The sequence below is a fragment of the Peromyscus eremicus genome, chromosome 6 (assembly GCF_949786415.1).
Source record: "Peromyscus eremicus chromosome 6, PerEre_H2_v1, whole genome shotgun sequence".
NCBI classification, from domain to species: Eukaryota; Metazoa; Chordata; class Mammalia; order Rodentia; family Cricetidae; genus Peromyscus; species Peromyscus eremicus.
In genome coordinates this window covers 64363143-64382416 of record NC_081421.1, presented here as the reverse complement: position 1 = coordinate 64382416, position 19274 = coordinate 64363143, and the positions used below count along the sequence as shown (strand labels likewise).

Here is a 19274-nt window from a genome sequence, read left to right as displayed (position 1 = left end):
TTCCTAGAGGCTAAAAGCACTAGCTGACTACCACCTCCCAGGCCTGTTTAACAAGGTCGAAGGAATGCTAGTTTACTCGAATTAGTGCCCAAGCAGGCAGGACGGTCTGGCAAGATCCGGAGACAAAATACTCACGACTCTGCCAGCTCCGCTCGTTCCTCGGTGCGTTCCAAGTCTCCTTCGATAATCACCAACTTACGAGCCACCTATAAGACAAGACCCTGGTACAGCTCAAGCAAGCAAGGGCGATCCGCTTTCAGGACTGTCTCTGCGGAGCCTGCAGGTCACTGCAGATGTGACCCACCTCTTCATACTTCCTGTCTGCCTCTTCTGCAATGTGCTTCGCTTCCTTTAGCTGGATTTCCTGGAGTTCCATCTTTTCTTCATCTTTTAGAGCTCGGTTTTCAATCACCTTCATACCTCTGCCAGAAACAAGATTAGCACAGCAATCACTCTGAGGTGTGCAGCCAGCCCCACTTCAAGGACTCGGAATCACGCCCTTTAGAGCCCATCCTGTCTGCCCACCCAAACGGAAATTCAATAGCACTTGAGCGCCTGTGCCATTTAATTGAAAATTTTTTCTTTTTCGGTTTCTCTGGGTAGCCCTGGCTAGACAGGCCTCATGTATGTGAGACAGGTCTCCTCGAACTCAAGAGACCCGCCTGCCTCTGCCCCGAGTGCTGAGATTAAAGGCGTGGGCCGCCGCCACCACCCAGCTAAAACTTTTTCTTATAGAATGAACACTCTGGGGACCATTTAAAAAGTCGATCTAGCGGGGTGGTGGTGGTGGTGGTGGCGGCGGCGGCGGCGGCGGCGGCGACGGCGACGGCGACGACGACGCACGCCTTTAATCCCAGCACTCGGGAGGCAGAGGCAGGCGGATCTTCGTGAGTTCGAGGCCAGCCTGGTCTACAGAGCGAGATCTAGGAAAGGCGCAAAGCTACACAGCTACTGTCTCGAAAAACAAAAACAAAAACAAAAAAAAAAAAAAAAAAAAAAAAAAAAAAAAGTCGATCTAGGGGCTGGGAATGTAACAGTGGTAGAGGATGTGCACAGCATATAATGTGGATGCTGGGTTCATCCGCAAAAACAAAAGTCTAGGACAGGATGTGGTGGCACAGGTCTGCAATCCCAGCACTGGGGAAGAGGAGTTGAGAGGACTGAGGTTCAAAGCCAGCGTGGGCTACCTGAGACCATGCCTCAAACAAAACACCCAAACAAAACAAAAAACAGGTCTAGAGGGAATCCTAGGTCACAGCCACCATCAACTACTTTGTTCGCGGTGCTGGGGCTGGGACCCAGGACACCTGAGGCACAGCAGGTGGGTGCTCCAGCACCCATCTACCCCACCGGCAGATGCTTGTGGAAGCCACACTCCCTCCCGTTCCCCCACATACCTCTCACTCTCATCAGCAGCTTTTTCTGCTTCCTCTAGCTTCTGCAGGGCAGTAGCAAGACGCTCCTGAGCACGGTCCAGCTCCTCTTCAACCAGCTGGATCCTACGGTTCAAGGAGGCCACCTCAGCTTCGGCCTTAAGTCAATGGGAAATGGAAACGGGGTTGGTGAAAAGAACCAACACGACAGAAGGCTAGAATCCACCACTGTGAAGACGCCAGAGTCAGGGGAGATAGAGCGATTTAGGCTCACGTGCTTAGATCTAACATACAGGAGTAGAAATCAATTTCTTCCTTTCCCATCTGAGAACTCCCATTTGTTCTACATAAAATGTTTGTGTGATCCAATCTCACGTGTCCAAAGCTGGCCTTGAACGTGCCATATAGTATCTCCCAAGAGTTGGGATTATAGGTATGTACCGCAATGTCCAGTTTATGTTTTGCTAGGGATGGAAGCCAGGCCTCATGTATGCTAGACAGGTACTCTAACAACTGAGACATACCCTCAACCCTGAAGAGTGTTTTAAAATTCAGTTCTTTATCCAGACAGTTATTATCCTCTCTCTTCTGGACTCAATTCAAATTCCAGAACCTCTAAGAGTCAACAAAGCCAGGTATGATGACAGGCCTTCAAGCCCAGCACGCGGGAGGCAGAGGCAGGTGGGTCTCTGTGAGTCTGAGGCCAGCCTGGTCTACACGTAAGATCCTGTCTCAAGAAAGCAGCCAGAAGACACTTCTGCCTCATGCTCAATAAACGGATACCTGCTTCTAGATTTCAACTCCTGATCCTCCCGTCTTTACTTCCTAAATGCTGGGATTACAGGCATACACCAGGATGCCAAACAGCAATATTTCTTGTATTTCTAGTTAGTGCTTATATTATTTTACAACATTTATATCTATTAATTTAGTTTGTAAACCCTCTGGTCACCTTACCCTAACACATCAGGAGGATGACCAACTAATGCTTTCTGGAACAGCTTTTCTGATAGGAAAGCACAGACTACAAGATTGGGGTATCTGAGGCCAGAAAGATGGTTCAACAGATGAAGGCACCAGATGCCAAGCCTGAGGACCTGAGTTCAATCCCCAGGACCCAATGGGTAGAGAGAACCAGTTTCCATAAATTGTCCTTTGACCTGTGCGCTCGCGCTCACTCGCGCTCGCGCTCTCTCTCTCTCTCTCTCACTCATATGCAATATTCGCTCACTTAAAAAAAAGGACTGGGGTACCTTCCCCCCAACTTACCCCTTCAATATGCTCCCTTATTACCTTAAGAAAGAATAGTATAATCTGATAACATTATAAAAACAAAGAACAAACAAGCTAGCTTCCACCTACTGCCACTCCTCTGGATGTCTGAAATGCCTTTCTATTACTCTAACAACCTCCTAAGCTTCACCAGACTTCAGTACAATTCCTAACAGTAATTTCCCTGGCTTTCACACACAATAAGTAAGTCACGAACTGGCTACAAACGAGAAACAAAGGAAAAGATGCAGCTGTACATAGTCCATAGAAAGTGGTCTCATAGGTGAGATAGTACATGGCCCTAATCCTAACACTTTGGAGACTGACACATAAAGACCATGAGTTCAAGGCTAACTTGGGCTACACAGGGAGACCCTGTTTCAATAAGCAAACAAACCAAACCACCCAAACGTAAGATCTTTGCTGCACATGAGAAAGTTCAGATGCTTATATCCTGGTGAACTCTAGCTCTCCTCTCCAGCCCAGATTGTGCCTGAATTCTATTACCCTGGTTTCTTCTTAACAGGCAAGGGTGGTGGCAGCTGAGGAATCTGGGCCATTAGCCCTATGGGGAGGGATATAACCAGACAAGACTCCTGCTAACAATCAGGATCGGAACAAAAATTTCCACATACAAACACAGGAGATTCAAGAGACTGGGAAAGGAGGCAGGAGGCCGGGCTACAGGAACAGAAGACTGAGAAATAAGTCTACATAAATTGAAATTCTAAGAAGTCATTTGTATTCCTAACTGTACCATTCAGAACACTACAAAGACGAGCATTCTCTAGTTCCTTCTCTTCTAGGAAAACAGATGTCCTGCAGGACAGCAATTTTCTCCTCACAAACCCAACAAGGCCAACCAGTCAAGGGCAAGCCGGGCTATCGGGACGGGGTTCTGAAATACTCAGTACTAGACAGTACTTACCCCTTTCGGATGCCCAAAACGAAAACATGAAACAATGCAGCTGAAGGGCTGGAGAGACGGTTCAGCAGTTAAGAGCACCCGTCTCTGTTGCAGAGAACCCGGGTTCGATTCCCAGCACCCACGTGGTGGTTCACAACCATGATAATTACAGTGCCTGTGGCTCCTACTCTCTTCTGACCTCCATGGGTACCAGGCACACTCATGGTAACACACATACACATAGGTGCAACATTCACACACACAAAACACATCTAAAAAAAATTTAAAGAAAAATGTGGCTGGAGCCGTAGGAAGCACATGAAATGTAAGTCACCATCCATCTCCTAGTTACTTAAACTGGAAAAAGATAACAGGCTATGGGGGCAGGGTATAGTTTCCATGGCAACAAGCTGGCTCTGGCACTATCTCCTACAAAACAGCATTTACAATTGAATTTTTCACAAGGGTGAAAAAGGAGGAAGAGAAAATACATCTTGGTGCTCCTGTAAGAGCAAGCCTGTGTTAACACCAGAAAGACTAAGGAGTCCCTGCAAGCTTCAGACAGACCAGTGGGTGGTGGGTCCAGGACAGGGTGTGCTTCTTCTTCCCCTACAGCAGATCAGTTCTCTTTACAAGGAAACAAAAGCCTGAAAATTCAAGATCTGATACTCCACTTAAAGGAATAAGGAAGACCACTTGACTTTTCCTTTAAGCCAAAGCTTACACATATCACTCAGGTCAACATCAAGTCTCTGGGCAGACTAGCCTGATCCTGAGAAACACTACACTTAATGTTTTTTCAATTAATCCTAGGTTCTACCTGAATGCCCAGCAGAGACTGCCTACCTCCTGGCACCTTGGAGGATACAGTGTGAGGTCTTCCATTCAACAGTAATAGGATTCTCCATTGTTCAGGAGGCAAAACCCTGGTGGTGGAAAGTGCAGCCATTTGGTCATATTAAAAAGACGGCTGATGCCGGGCAGTGGTGGCGCACGCCTTTAATCCCAGCACTCGGGAGGCAGAAACAGGCGGATCTCTGTGAGTTCGAGGCCAGCCTGATGTACATAGTGAGTTCCAAGACAGCCAGGGCTACACAGAGAAACCTAAACCAAACTAAAGCAAACGAATAAATAAAATGGCGGACGGCTTTGGCTATGACATAAGCGTAGTTTAAATGCTACACTGGGCTGTCTATATGGCTCAGTGGGTAAAGGGGATTGCTTCCCATCTCTACAAGCCTGACAATCTGGTTGATCCCCTGAACCCATGTGATGGTGAGAGAATAGACTCCACACAGTTGCACTCTGAGCTCCACACACATTATGGAATGCATGTGGACACGCACAGATTATATGCATACTCAGTAATAATAAGGTAATTTTTTAAAAATGTAGGAAGACGCCTAAAGCATATTACATCCCTTAAAGTAAGAAGCGGATGGGGAGCTGGTAGTCAGAGGCAGAGCAGGGCCAAGGACAGAGGGGATAAGTCTAAATCTGGCACTCTGCCACACTGGGGTTTCTCTTTTTAGATAAAAGTCACAGGTGTAATTCGAAGTAGACACAGCACTAGAAGAGCCAGGGCCTCAGCTGAAGAAAGGACTGCTGGACACACTGTCCACAGACGCCTCTACCAGGGAGCTCTAGACCCTGTTCTCCAGAAATTTCAACTTTACCAAGGGAGAGGAAAGCTAGGAATTAGAGTTATCTGCCCGCCCCAGAGTCAACAAAGGTGGAGTCTAAGCAGAGGCACTTAGAGCAAAGGCCTGTTTGCCTCTCCTGTAGGAGTGTGCTCTGAAATGGAGCGGGGGTGGGCAGAGAAAAGCAAGGCACAGCCAAACCACCCAAACCTCTAAGCCGGAGAGGTCATAATGCTTGTTATGTGTCCACCAAACACACGGATATACTGAACATACTGCCAAACGCCCTAACCCCCTTCAGAGACCAAGAATCTGGGCTTAAGGCCAGAACCACTGTTAAAGCCCACTCTCCTTCCCTTAACAGTACTTCCAATGTAACAAAATGAAAACTACCCCGGGACATTGGGAGAAAAACATTTTTTAAAGAGTAAATGGTTACAAATGGTTACAGTGGGGCTAGAGAGCCGGCTCGGCAGGTAGAGCACTGGCTGCTCTTGCAGACTTTGGTCCCCAGTCCCTACACGGTGGGTTGGGGAAGTGGGTTCACAATCGCCTGTAATTCCAACTCCAGGGCTCAGACACGCATACACGCACATAAATAAAAACAGTAATAAAAAAGAAAGGTTAAAAATGGAGATCCTGGCATGGCAGTGAACATCAACACCAGAGGATATCCCAGAGGCTGAAGCAGAAGGATCACTTGGGTCCAGCAATTCAAGGCCAGCTTGGACAGGCAAAATTTTATGTTATATATGCATTTTTATCACTTACATAAACACACTTAAGTTTTATGCTGTGACCTGTTTTAGATAGGACAGACAAGGGTGTAGCTCAGTGGTAGAAAGTCTGTCTAGCATAAGGCCCGAGATCTGACCCCTGCACCACTTAAAGACCGGATAGCCTACTAGGGTAACAGCATAGGATAGCACCAGGCAGTGTTGCCAGGAGCCTGCAGACCCCACATTCCACAGCAGCCCTAAGAACAGGCAACCCAAGCACCCCTCTTCACACTACGACTCCTTAGCAGGGGCTCAAAGTTCAAAGGCGCAGAAAGTCAAAAGCTCACAAAGAAGATACTGGTCTCATCAATATTTAACTACCACCCTACTTCCTCATTCGGAGGACTTCCTCAGGAGACTTCCGTGAAAGAGGCACATTTGGTAAGCTCTGAAACATGCGAAAACACACTCTGCTGCTTATCACCCCACAGTCATCACGCATACGGAAGGGAAGCCAAATTTTCCTACAAGAAAAATGACCAAATTCTGAGACAGACAGACACACCCTACCTACCCTAAAACCACTCCCAGGGTACCCATACTTCAACAATCAGCCTAAGACTGCAGCACATGGTCAATTCCTTGCCCTGGACTCTCCCTTTTCCCTTTTTAAGACTTTCTCATCTCTAGAACAATCTCATTAGAACTGATAAGAAGCTGTAGGCATGCTAGGAGTGGCCAAGCAAGCCTGTAATTCCAGCACTTGGGAGGTTTAGGCAGGAGGATTGCTGGGAATACAAAGGGACAGCTAGTCTCAAGACCGCCATACTGGACGTCTAGGAAAAGGTGATGGTGAAGGCAAGCTCTGGCATCTCCATGCCCATTAATAAAAGTATTTTAATGATGCTTAAACATCAACTTGGAAGGGAGCTACGCTCTACTTTTCCACACTCACCCCTTTTGGCCCTCAAAAATATTCTGCTACTCTCCACACGCGCAGCAAAGGGGAAGAAAGACACCAACAAGAAGAGCAATAAAGAACACCAATAAGCCACAGTTATTCTCATTAGGTCTTTCGCAAGAATCCATTCATCCCACCAACAGTTGAACAAAAACCACTGTACAGAATAACTGAGAAAGCAGACTCCCACCCCAATCACCATCGCCACTCATTAATCTGTTTCCATCCTCCACAGTGCTCAGATCAATCAGGAACTTTGAGACTGGCCTGGCATCTGACTCTCTGCTATACACTCCCTTATCAGCCCTGCTTAGGAGAAATGTTCTCTGTAAGTCTAACGTGCACTGCTCACACTTCAGGCCTGAATCTGGCAGAAGCTCCTCCTGCCTTCCAGGTCATGATGGGTAGGGTAGGTAAGTTTACTGGCTCCGACATTTGCTAACATCGGGAAGGAGTATCGTCTCTCCCACTTCACAACGACTGAGGGGCGGGAGTACCAGTTAGTTACAAAAGGTCCCCAAGCTCGAGGACGGGAGGTGGTGCTGTGGCCTTAAGCTCCGCCAGGGAGGGAGGGAACCGCGCTTCCTCTCAGCCAACTGCTGGCTCATTTCCTGAGCAGGAGGAGGGAGCGGAAAAGCTGCCAGCAGGCCGAGTCGGGGGCTTTCCGGCGGTTCCCACCTCCTACCCCCCTCTTTCACAGGTTATGCTCGGCCCCTCCCGGACCAGAGGAGCACACACTTACTTCTACCCCTCTGGCCGGAAACCTCAAGCGAGAGCAAAGGGTCCCCACCCTTCGCGGAGAAGTGGGGGGAGGGAAAGGCCTCTGAGCCCCTCCCCTGGCCGCGCCCGGCTCCGAGGGACCGAATGAATGAGCCGGGGAAGAAAAGAAGGGAAAGGGCGGCCCGCGCCGCGCGGGGCTCGATTCTGTCCAGGGTGCAGCCTGCTCGCGCGAGCACCTAGTTTCCTCCAATGCTCGCTCACCTGGCCATCACAATCGCGTCCCACCCAACCTCGGGGATCAGCGTCTAGTCCGAGCCTCCAGGACGCCGGGGAGCTGAGCTCCCCAGCAGAGGGGCGCCGGTCCCTTCCCTGCTGCGCCTCGCCCTCCGCGCGTACCTGCTCCCGGGCCCGCCTTTCTCCCTCCACTTCCCGCTGGAGGCGCTCGGCCCTCTCCTCCGCATCATCCGCCTGCTGCTGCAGAACCTGGATCTTGCGCTTCACCGCCTCGATGGTGGTGATCCCGGCCATGGTGCCCACCCAGCTGCTTCTGGAATCCGGGTTCCTACCTCCTCCGCTCGGCGTTGTAGCCGCTTCTCACCCTACTTCCGCCTGCTCCGCCCTGAAATACCGGAACTCACTCACCCCGCCCGGATGTGACGCCGCTGCCACCGCGCGTTCCCCACCTCCCCTGCCAAGCAGGCGGGAACGCAGTCCACTCGAGGGGCGGTGGGCAGAAAGTGAGGGGTGGAGCCTCCCAGTCGCCCTAGGTGACCGCTCAGGGCGGTCTTTCCTCAGACCGGTAAAGGGGGGTGGGGTTGGGTAAGGCTACCATAGTAACTGAGAGGCGCTTCGTGGTCTAGCCTCACCCACCAGGTTGCCTCCCAACAATGGTTGGCCCATTTACCAGTATGGTGCTGCATTAACACTTGCGCGGTTGACCCCTCTCAGATCCAATGCCTCCCTACCCCTGTGTCCTCTCCACTCTGCAATATAAAATATCCCACAAGCTTTCACTTCTACTCAGTCTCCGGCAGACTCCAAAACCAGGTTCTGAGAAAAGCCTAAAAGACTCTCGACTTCATCTTGCAAAGAGTCCCAGTGAACTCCCTTGAAAAATCTATTCAGAGGGGCTGTGGATACTGGTTAGTTTGTAGAGCACTAGCCTAGCATGCATGAAGCCCTGGACTCGATCTCCAGAAGCATGTAAACTGGCATAGTGGCAAGTATCTGTAATCTCAGTACTGGGGGGAGGCGGGGGAGAGGCGCGGGGAGAAAGGATAAAAGATTCAAGGTCACCTTGGCTACATGGTGAATTCAAGGCTAGTCTGAGCTACATAAAACCTAGTTTCAAAAAACAAAAACAAAACAAAACAAAAAACTGTTCAGATAGATTCTCACCCATCTCCTGGAAGTCAACCAAGGGATTCCAGGGGTGGAAGAAGAGATGGGCAAGTTGGCATTCTATAAGGTGGTGGAAGGGATGGGCAAGCCGGCACTCTATAAGGTCAGGTGTGAATTTAGCGTTCTGTTTAGAATGCAGTCATGTCTCCTGTTGCTTTTGAGAGTCAGTATGCACCATCAGTTAACCTGCCAGCCCCTTTGGCCCTTGGAATGATTAGGACTTAGTAATTTAATCTTCATGTACAACTGCTTTTGTAGACAAGATACTTAATGTCTCTATCATAAAAATTCCTTATTAAGGTTCCCCTATTATCATATCCTTGGTGCAACAGCAAGATATCTGGAAAACTATTGTGGAATTTAACCTCTCAGTTGTAATAGCTTTCATCAGTTTTACTGCCTTCAATTACTCCAAGGACTCCCCCCCCCCCCCCAGACAGGTTTCTCTGTGTAGCTTTGGAGCCTGTCCTGGATCTCGAGCCTGTCCTGGATCTCGCTCTGTAGACCAGGCTGGCCTCAAACTCACAGAGATCCACCTGCCTCCGCCTCCCAAGTGCTGGGATTAAAGACGTGCGCCACGACCGCCTGGCTCCAAGGAACTATTATATGAGCTAAAACTGCGTCTCTGGGCCGACCTACAGGATTTCCAGAAACACAACTGTAAAGAGGTTTGTTTTCTCTTTGCTTCTCTAGTTTTTGTTTGCTTGCTTTCTTTTTATTTTTTGAGATGGTGTCTCGGGTAGTCCTGATTGGCATCAACTCACTTTCGTAGCCCTGTTTGTCTTAAGCTCTGGACACTTCTCTAATCCGATTCCTAAGTACTGAAATTTCAGGTGTGAACCGTCACACCCTACCTTCGCTTTTCTGTATTTCTCCCTCCTCCTCGGAGAGTAATAACAATCGATTCCTCCTTTGATACAGCTCTTCTCTTCCCTTGAGAAATGGGCTATGGAGTAGGACTTAGAACTAAACATATTAACCCGGGGTTGGGGATTTAGCTCTGTGGAGGCTCTGGGTTCAGCCAGACACTTACTGCTTTCCATGTTTGGTTCTGGTTCTCAGGAAGCTCCCTTCTTTTTGGGGAAAAAAAAAGACTGCAACAGTTAAACTATTCAGAAGAAACAGCTTGGACAAACAATAATTTTCTCAGTAGAGTATCTTGTACACCTTGATTCCCACCCACCTCCCCAAAATCTAAGGCAAGGTTCTGACACTCAGTAACACCTGGCGTGACGGCCTAAGTATTTCTCAAGCTTGTGTTAAGTCTCTTCCGAGGAGTTGCTGGTGAAAATGTTGTCATCTGAGTGCTGACCAGCAGGTGGCACTGTTCTACCTCCTTGTACCCTTAGACCTCATCCTAGGCAAACCAAAGTTGAGCCAACACTGCCTGCATTCCTGAGGCTGGTGCCTTTGTACAGATAATCTCTTGATCCAGGGACGCAGATGGGTAGACTCCTGATAGCTTTTAGAGGCATGATGGATTGGCAGCAGGGAGACCAGCCAGTGTATTGTTTTCCTAGTGACAAACAATACAAGACACCAACAGGTGTCTCTGTCCATCCTTTTTCTGTCCTCATCCCTCCCAACACACGTCCCTAAAAAAAGAGTGTTATGACTCCCATGCCCTGAGTCCTACCCATTGCATTCCTCTTTCCTCCTGTTTCTCCCTGAACAGCTTCTGATTTCATCTTGGATTAAGAGGATCTTATGGGTTGGCTATGCTGTTCAAGCACGAGGAACTGATTTAGTTCCCCAACACCCACATAAAAGGCAGGTGTGGCTCTGTGCATCTGCCATCCCAGTGCTGGGGGGAGGGGGGTAGAAACAGGTAGATCCCAGGGCTTGCTGGCCAGCTAGTCTAGCTAATCAGTGAGCTCTGGGTTCAGTGAGAGACCCCGTTTCAAAAACAATCTCTGCCTCCACACTCTCACAGGCAAGCACATACACATACACACACACACACACACACACACACACACACAAGAATATTACACATGGTTACACAAAAAAATGTAAATATATACTTGCTGCCATCAAACTGTAGCCTCGAGATGGTTAAAACTGTATATTTTGTGTAAGTATACACATACACACACACACACACACACACACACACACACACACAGAGTTTTTTGAGACAGGGTTTCTCTGTGTAGCCCTGGCTGTCCTAGAACTCGATGTGTAGACCAGGCTGGCTTCAAACTCAGAGATCCACCTGCCTCTGCCTCCCAAGTGCTGGGATTAAAGGCCTGTGGCACCACTGCCTGGCATTGTGTCTGTATATTTTGCTACAATTATAAACTATAATAGCAACTAAACGCTGGGAAGAAAAAAAACCCACAAGATAGGGCTGACCTTGCCACATCCTTGCCTTTTCTTTGTTGAAGCAGCTCTAGAAAATCCTCCACATTCAGAGAGGTTTCTCTGGTGTAAACACATAGTTACTGGCTCTCTCCTCCCTCTCTTCCCCATACAGTTCCATCAAGACGATATGCTGCTTATTTACTTATTAGTCTTTAGGTCAGGAGCTGTGAACCTTTTCTGTTAGACAAAGATGCACACATTGTGATCTTCGCTCACTGTTGAAATCCCAGTGCCTTTCTCCTTCAGCGTTCTTCCCAGTTCCTACAGACACCCTCCTCTCTGTCTTGTAGGTGGAGTGGAGGGTCAGCAAGTTTTCAGGAAAGGGCCAGAGAGAATTTCTGGCTTTACAGACTCTGCAGCAGTTATTTTATTGGAGGGAGAGAACCACTAGACAATATGGAAATGAAAGAGCATGAGTGTGCTCTCATAAAAGTTTACTAACAGAACCAGGCTGTGGCAGGGCTTAACCCACAGATAGTACTTGGGGAAAAGATACCTTTCTTCCTCCTTCTGTCTCAACAAATCCACCACCCACACCCACTTATGTTTTGTTTTGTTTGAAATAGGGTTTCTCTACATAGTCTTGGCTGTCCCAGAACTTACTGTGTAGACTAGGCTGGCCTCAAACGCATAGAGATCTACCTGCCTCTGTCTTTCAAGTACTGAGATTAAAGGCATATGCCACCATGCCCAGCCTGTTTCTTGTTCTTGTTCTTATCTATGACAGATACTCACTGACTCTGTCAGAAAGGTAACAAAGGGGACAGACAGGGTTAAATTGAAGAGTTAAAATTTTAAGACAACATTGTACATATTTAAATTTTTTAGCCAGGCAGTGGTGGTACAAGACTTTAATCCCAATACTCAGGAGGCAGAGGCAGGTAGATGTCTGAGTTTGAGGGTACTCTGGTCTACAGAATGAGTTCCAGAACATCCAGAGCTACACAGAGAAAACCTGTCTCAACAAACAAATATTTTGTGGATTTCTATATGAATATGAAGAAGCTTCTTTCAAACATAGTAGTAAGACAGTGTTTGTATGGAGTGTGTGTGTTCATGTGTGTATGTACTGTACTCCTGTGTGTAAAAGATGCTAAAACTGGCAAAATTCACCCCTAGGGAATTCCATTATCCTTCTGAAATATATTGGCCTGCTGTCTAGGACTCCCTCCCTCTCCTTCTCCCAAGATTTGCATCACACCTAGTTCTTGTCCTGGTTCTTAGCTGTTTCTGGCTAAGGACCTTCCCAGGGAGGTATTACTTAACATCTCACAACATTGTTGCTAACCTGACATAGTGCTGGTTTGTGAAAACATCTGTCCTCCTGCCTCCAGATTTAGGACCAGGGCGATCTCTCCATCTGTGCCTGTAAGCTAGGCTAAGCGACTTGAGCAGGCCTTCGAGTACTTGCTCAATCCTGGAGGCAACATATTGTTGTCTTTTCAGGTTTCCAAAAACAGAGACAGAGCGGTGTAACGAACAAGCCTTCCGGAAGCTGTGAGTGTGTATAGTGCACGCTGCCCTGTTTACATCACTAAGCTCTGGTGTCCTGTACTCTAACCCTCCTTATGTCTGAGCCTTTGAAAGTGAAGAACCAAGAGAAGAGCACTTGCCTCATGACAGGGACTGCATGTGAGGATCTAAACGCATTTGTAAGTGATCCACTCTGCCCTTTAAGCTGTTTTCCAAAGCCAAATGTGATTTAAAATAACATCGGCTTCTACTTTTCTCCTCACACAGATGCCGAGAAATGCCTGTGTAACTGACATATCCTTTTGTTACTGTTAAGATCCCTATGAGCTAAGTCAATGTAGGGGGGTCTGGACCTAATCCCCAGTACCCCAAATAAAAAATAATAAATAACAATCCTCTGATACTTTTCTTCAAAACAGATGTCCTGTACAGTCTCTTCCTTCTCTTTGCAGAAAACATCAAGGTTGATGATGAAGCAAAGTGCCAAAGTATAATAGGTAGTGAGTAAAGGCCATTAATTTCAATTTTAATCTCTTCAGGGCCATAGAGTAAGGTCTGGGGCAATACCTTTGCCTGCTTCCCAGTTTCTGTTACAGTCCACCCTTGATACCTCACTGCTCTGCTATGATCAGGGTTCCCTGTAGCATCTCTGTGGCATAAGGGCAGATGCCCACTTTGACCGGGACAAATAAACCTCGATGGGGTCAGGGTCAATGTGACCTCCGTTTCCTATTGTGAAATCTAAGCTGCCTTTGTTGGGTAATTGAGAGATGAGAGGTTCCCTATTAATACACACATGCACATGCCAAGCCTTGTACACAAAAGCTAAGAATGTGGCATGGGGGAGGAAGTGGATACCGGATAGCGTACATCTGGACTTGGAAGCCCCTCCCTTTGTCCAGGTCCTAGGAAAGAAAGGTCATTAGATTACTGGGAAGGAGGCTGAGTAGTATAGAGATGAGACTTCCATGTGTCTCTCTTTTTCAGTGCTTGGTGTACAACCCAGGGATCCATGCACATCTGGGAAGCAATACTACCCCTGCACTGTGCTCTCAGCTTCAACATGTCTTTGAGTAAGAAAGTATATTCCGGTGTAAGAGCATGCCAGCATGTATTACATGCAAAAGCATTATGTTGGCTATGTACCCCATAGCCTGTGAACCCACAAGTAAGCCGTCTCCCTAATACTTACATCAGCTGCCTTCTTCTCTGCCAGCTCCAGCTTCTCCTGGGCATCTTTTAAAGCTTCAGAATACTTGTCCAGCTCATCTTCTGTTCCTTTCAGCTTCTTCTGCATGGTTGCTAATTCATCCTCTAGCTGTAGGAGCCCGAAGAGTAACCAGAGACATAAACACAACCATGCGTGCTTGGACTCTAAAGACCTCTGAGCCCTGCCTCCACGTTATCATCCCCCCAGAGAGACACTTTCTCCAGCCACTGTTCCATGTGTTATCCTATGCATTGACATCAGACTCTATAATTTCTGGCCCTAAGATGACCAAGTCTGGAGTTTTCATCCAAGACTATTGGATGGTAGACACCTAGTGGGTCTGTGATGCTTTTGAAGAGAGGGGGAAAAAATGGACCACGTTCTTACCTTTTGTGCTAGAAGGGAAACATTCTTCAAAAACTTGGTCTACTTCTACTTAAGTCCAACAGGCACACTGTGGCACACAAGAGGCTACCGGCTTTCTCAAGGTCATGTGGACAGTCTAAGGTGGATACCCCAGAGCAGTGCTTCTCAACCTTCCTGATGCTGTGACCCTTTAATGCAGTTCTTCATATCGCGGTGACCTCCAACCATGAAATTATTTTATTGCTGCTTCATAACTATAAATTTGCTGCTACTGTTATGAATGGTGATGTGTTTTCTGATGGTCTTGGGCAACCCCTGTGATACCCAGCAGGGTCCTGACCCCCAAGTTGAGAATCACTGTTCTAGATGTTCTCTGCTCCTTCATTTTCCTTGAAAACCAACCACTTTTCCCCTCTCTCTCTCTCTCTCTCTCTCTCTCTCTCTCTCTCTCTCTCCCACTCTCTTCTAAGACAGGGTTTCTCTGTGTATCTCTCTCTGGCTGTCCTGGAACCCGCTATGTAGACCAGGCTAGCCTCTGCCTCCCGAGCGCTGGGATTAAAGGCCCATCTCTGTTTTGTAACCAGCAAGGAGAGAAAGGCCAATGCCAGTGCCTACCTGTTTGCTCCTTTCTTCTGCCTGCTTCTGCTCAGCTTCAGCCTGCTCAGCCCGGTCCAGAACATTCTCCTTGTCTAACTTCAGCATCTGCATCTTTTTCTTGATGGCCTCCATCATGAGCTGGGACTGTTGGTGGGCTTACCTGAGAACACTGGAGAACGGGAGGCTAGGACAAGAAAGGAAGGGCTGCCACCTGAGTGACGAGAGGTTCCCCAAGTTTGAGTCTTTATCTGTGGTCACGGCTCCACCTCTTATTCCTAACATGGTCCTTCTAGCTCCCTCCCGCCCATCGCTGTTCCCCTGGGGGAACACAGGGTCACACGCATTGATAGACTGACATCACCAGCAAGAAAAAAATATTGAGGGACAGCTGAGGCTGATTTTAGACAATGGAAAGTGGGGGTGGTGGGAGGCTGACCTTGAAACTTTCCACTCATTCTTGGCAGCTCTGTGGATCTTTCAAAAGTGGAGGGACAGAGAGAACACTGGAATAGGGAATTCTTTGGCAGTTCTAGCCACCAGAGGGTCCCAAGTTGCCTTTAGCGCTCTCATTTTCCCCTGGACAGTATTGGATATGGACCAAACTCTACTAGTTGAGTTAGATCTTTTGATTCCTGGCATTTAGGGAGCGTGAGCAACAGCGAAGAGGGGAGGTCACTCATGATCCTTGACAATTCCCCCAGATTGCCAGTTGGAATTGCTGTGCTATTTTGGGATTCTCTAATTGGCAGGGAGACATCGGCCTGTAAGAGCCATAGGATAGCGCAGGAGGGTTAGGATCGGAATGGCTGTCCTAGGGTTTCAAGTGGGATGAGAAGTAAGGAGGGTCACAGTACAAGATCATAACTTCTGTTTTCTCATAGTGTTCTTAAAATAGAACTTTCACACCTGTACGTATCGAAGTCTGTGTTGCTCTCTACTCCCCTTCCACTGCTCCCTCTGTGAACCCCTGCCCAGCCTACTGCCCACCATGCCGTGATAGTCATCACCGCCATCTCTGTGTTCCCCAGTGTAGAGCCAGCCTCGTTTCTAATTCCATCTGGAATCTCGTTATTGACAGGTGGCAATTGAGCCCATACACAGTTGCCATGTACCCAAGTATGCCAGAGAAGTGGACACTGTTCAAGGTGACCAGAGCTATGGGGGGTGGGGGGGAGTGAGGTGGGATGGGGGGCGGGGGAGAACAGAAATGGTTCTAATTAGTTCTTAATGTCAGGTTAGTGTCAAGGCTAAACCGCAGCAGTGTGGTGACTGAGTCAAGCGCAGGGTGGGGGCAGGGTGGAGCTGCCTCACTCCTGAGAGCCTCCACGTCAGGAGCAGACCGCTGGATGGACCACCTGCTGACTGTTGGAAGAAAGCAGGGAAGGCAAGCCTTTCAGAGGCCAATCAAGGAAAGGGCATAGGGAACAAAGGAGAACCAGGGGAGGAAATGGGCTAATAGGGAAGAGGGGAAAAACACAGGGACAAAAGAAAGAAAGAAAGAAAGAAAGAAAGAAAGAAAGAAAGAAAGAAAGAAAGAAAGAAAGAAAGAAAGAAGGAAGGAAGGAAGGAAGGAAAGAAAAAAAGAAAGAAAGAGAGAGATATATCCTAAGGGGCAAGATATATAGCGTTGATCCCCAAATTTCAGCTTTCTCCCACTTCTATGTGAGCCTTCCAGTTTAACATGGGCACCAGATACTTCTCTTTCAGGGGAATTGTGGAAAGAAATTAGTGAAAAAAAAAAAAAAAAAACAGACAGACAAGCTGTGGCTTAGTGGTGGAGCCCTGGCCTGGCATCTGAGCCTTGGGCTCAATTGCCAACATTTCAAGAAACAAAACAACCAATGCGTGTGTGAGTGCGCATACACACACATACACACACACACACACACACACACACACACACACACACAAGACAGCAGGCACAGGGCATGGTGGCACACGCCTTTAATACCTGGAGGCAGAGGCAGTAGGAGCTCTGTGAGTTCAAGGCCATCCTGGTCTACATAGTAAGTTCCAGGACCACCAGGGCTACATAGAGAGACCCTGTCTCAAAAACCAGAAAAGACGGGGAAGAGTCTCAGAGCCCCAGGGACTGAAGTAGCGGAGGGGTGATGCCAAGTCTCCTCACTGCTGTGAGAATATGTCTGACATTTAGTTGGTTCCTAATTTAACAACCCAATATCAAACATATCACACAGAAGCCGGCAGGTGAGCTTTGGTAGCGATCTGCCTTTCTCCCCGCTGTGAAGAAAGGTCAGGGAAGACAAGCCAGAGCCTAGTCATGGACAGATGGAAACCCATCTTCTTCAAGGGCACTGACCCTTGCTCTTCCCCTCCCAAAACATGTTCTTGCTCATCTGTCCTTCCTGCCATCCCTGCCACAGCCCCTCTTCCCCTGTGTCCGGTGGCTGCTGGATCATGTTTGCCTAAAGCAAGAACACTGGGCAGGACTCCACATCCGGGACGTTTCCCAAAGCTCCCATATGAAGCTTCACCCTGTTGTGTGACAGCACCAGCTTCCAGAGGCTCACCAGTGTCAACAGCTCCTCTACAGCTTTGCCACCTGCCTTTTCGATGCCATCCGAGCTGCCCAGGGCTTCCCAGGGGGTAGGGTTAGGGGTTTGCATATCATCTGCTTTCCATTTCCAAGCAAACTTCTAACCTTCCCAGATTTCTCCCATGAGACTGCTCAGTCTTCTCCGTGGACTCCAACTTCACAGCTTCTAGGACTGGAAACAGTAGTCGTGGGGAACTTCTGAAATGCTGGGCTGCTGCCTCTCGACATCTCATGCCTTGTCTCCTCCCCATGTCCTTTAGACAACCTCTTTCAAGTTATCATTGGGTGTCCTGAACAGAAAAGCGGTTTCCCTCACAGGCTTCAGTCTGGGCCCCAGACAAGAAGACTCACAGCTTCTCTTGCCTGCTTAATTTGAAGTGAAGGCTTTTAGATCGAGAGCAGGAGGGAACTGCCTCTGCCAGAAAGTGGCCCGCAGACCTCAGGACTCCCCTTCTTCAGGACTCCCCTTCTTTTCTGCAGCTTTTTATCACCAGAGCTCCTGGGCTGGCTTCTCTAAGGCTCTAACTTCACAAGGATTCAACCTGGTTCTCCTCTCTCTCCTCTCTCTCTCTCTCTCTCTCTCTCTCTCTCTCTCTCTCTCTCTCCCCTTTGGGAGAGAATTGGGTCTGTGGAGCATCATTTGGCAGGCAAATGTTTCATTCACTGTGGCAGAAAGGAGCCCAAGTTATAGCTGCATGGAGGGTGGGAGGGCACTTTCTATCAGTCCCCAGGCATGTTCCATGTGTCCTTGCCCCCATCAATCCTGATGTCTCCTTCCCGCATACACCCACTCCACAGTGACTTTGATCTCGATCAATAGCTTGTCCCAACACCCAGTCAATGCCTATTGTATGTCACTGGCCTTCCAGGGAAAGACTAACAAATGGGCCTAGGTCCCAAGACAGGCATTTGTGGCAGTGTCTTTTCTCTTTTGTAGTTCCCAGTGTTTGTGGGTGTATATGGAATATTTACATGCTTGCCCTCCATTTACTCTTGAGAAGTATGACCTGATGATTCTTTACATCTCCATTTACTCTTAACTGTCACCTTTCAAGTTCTATTTTTTTTTTTCTGAAGCCTTGACTATGGTGGGAAAACAGAGGAGGAAGAAAAGAGGACTAACAAGACTGGAAGACTTGCCTGGATGTGGGGTCGCACACCTTTAATCCCAGCACTCAGGAGGCAGATGCAGGTGGATCTTTGAGGCCAGCCTGGTCTACATAGTGAGCTCCAGGACAGCAGGACTACGTAGAGACCCTGTCTCAAAAACAAACAAACAAACAGAACTGAAAACATTTGTGTTTAGGGTACTAGAGGAACAAAGGAAGACTGGGAATATTGGTGTGTGGAGGTGTAGCTCTCTAGGGAAACTTTGGATGCACAATTAGAAACATCAAGCCTGATAATAACACTTTAGCATTTCCCCCCTTTTTTTCTTACTACACTTTTATATTTTTGTGTGTCCTTGTTCCCTGTGAAGATCAGAGGACAACTTCTAGGAGTCTGTTGTCTCTAACTATGTGGGCGGGTTCTTCAAACTCAGGTCACCAGGCATGGCAGCAAGTCCCTTTACCCACTGAGCCAGCTCACTGAGATGGTTTGTGTTTTTCAGCTATTTCAGATAGGTCTAAGTCCCTCTAAGCCACAAGACCAGGGTATAACATCAGCTAGAGCAACCACAGGGGCTGGAGGGGTGCAATTGAGTGATGTGATG

At 48.1% G+C, this 19274-nt stretch overlaps 1 protein-coding gene and 1 long non-coding RNA gene across 19 annotated transcripts in view; one reads left to right on the top strand and one right to left on the bottom strand.

The window, feature by feature from the left end:
• Tpm3 (tropomyosin 3) overlaps nt 1–15208 on the bottom strand; it is a 28430-nt gene extending 13222 nt beyond the window's left edge. For 2 of the 15 annotated variants that reach the window (XM_059265735.1, XM_059265732.1), the window contains exons 1-5: nt 15022–15208; nt 14023–14148; nt 1398–1531; nt 305–422; nt 136–206 (exon numbers count right to left, since the gene is read on the bottom strand). In XM_059265735.1, the coding sequence (XP_059121718.1) occupies nt 136–206; nt 305–422; nt 1398–1531; nt 14023–14148; nt 15022–15138 (566 nt within the window). In that variant the 5' untranslated portion in view covers nt 15139–15208. Of the gene's footprint in view, nt 1–135; nt 207–304; nt 423–1397; nt 1532–3280; nt 3401–7614; nt 7773–7988; nt 8422–14022; nt 14149–15021 lie in introns of those variants that run through there. The other 13 variants (XM_059265731.1, XM_059265733.1, XM_059265741.1 and 10 more) reach the window with 11 other exon arrangements.
• On the top strand, nt 9437–14683 carry LOC131913219 (uncharacterized). 4 transcript variants are annotated; one of them, XR_009379838.1, is made up of 5 exons: nt 9437–9661; nt 12804–13009; nt 13098–13327; nt 13818–13903; nt 14482–14683. It is a non-coding gene; the product is annotated as an uncharacterized LOC131913219 (long non-coding RNA). The 4 variants fall into 4 exon arrangements; XR_009379836.1 differs by having other exon boundaries at nt 14047–14683; XR_009379837.1 differs by having other exon boundaries at nt 13098–13330.
• Nucleotides 15209–19274: the final 4066 nt, after the last annotated feature.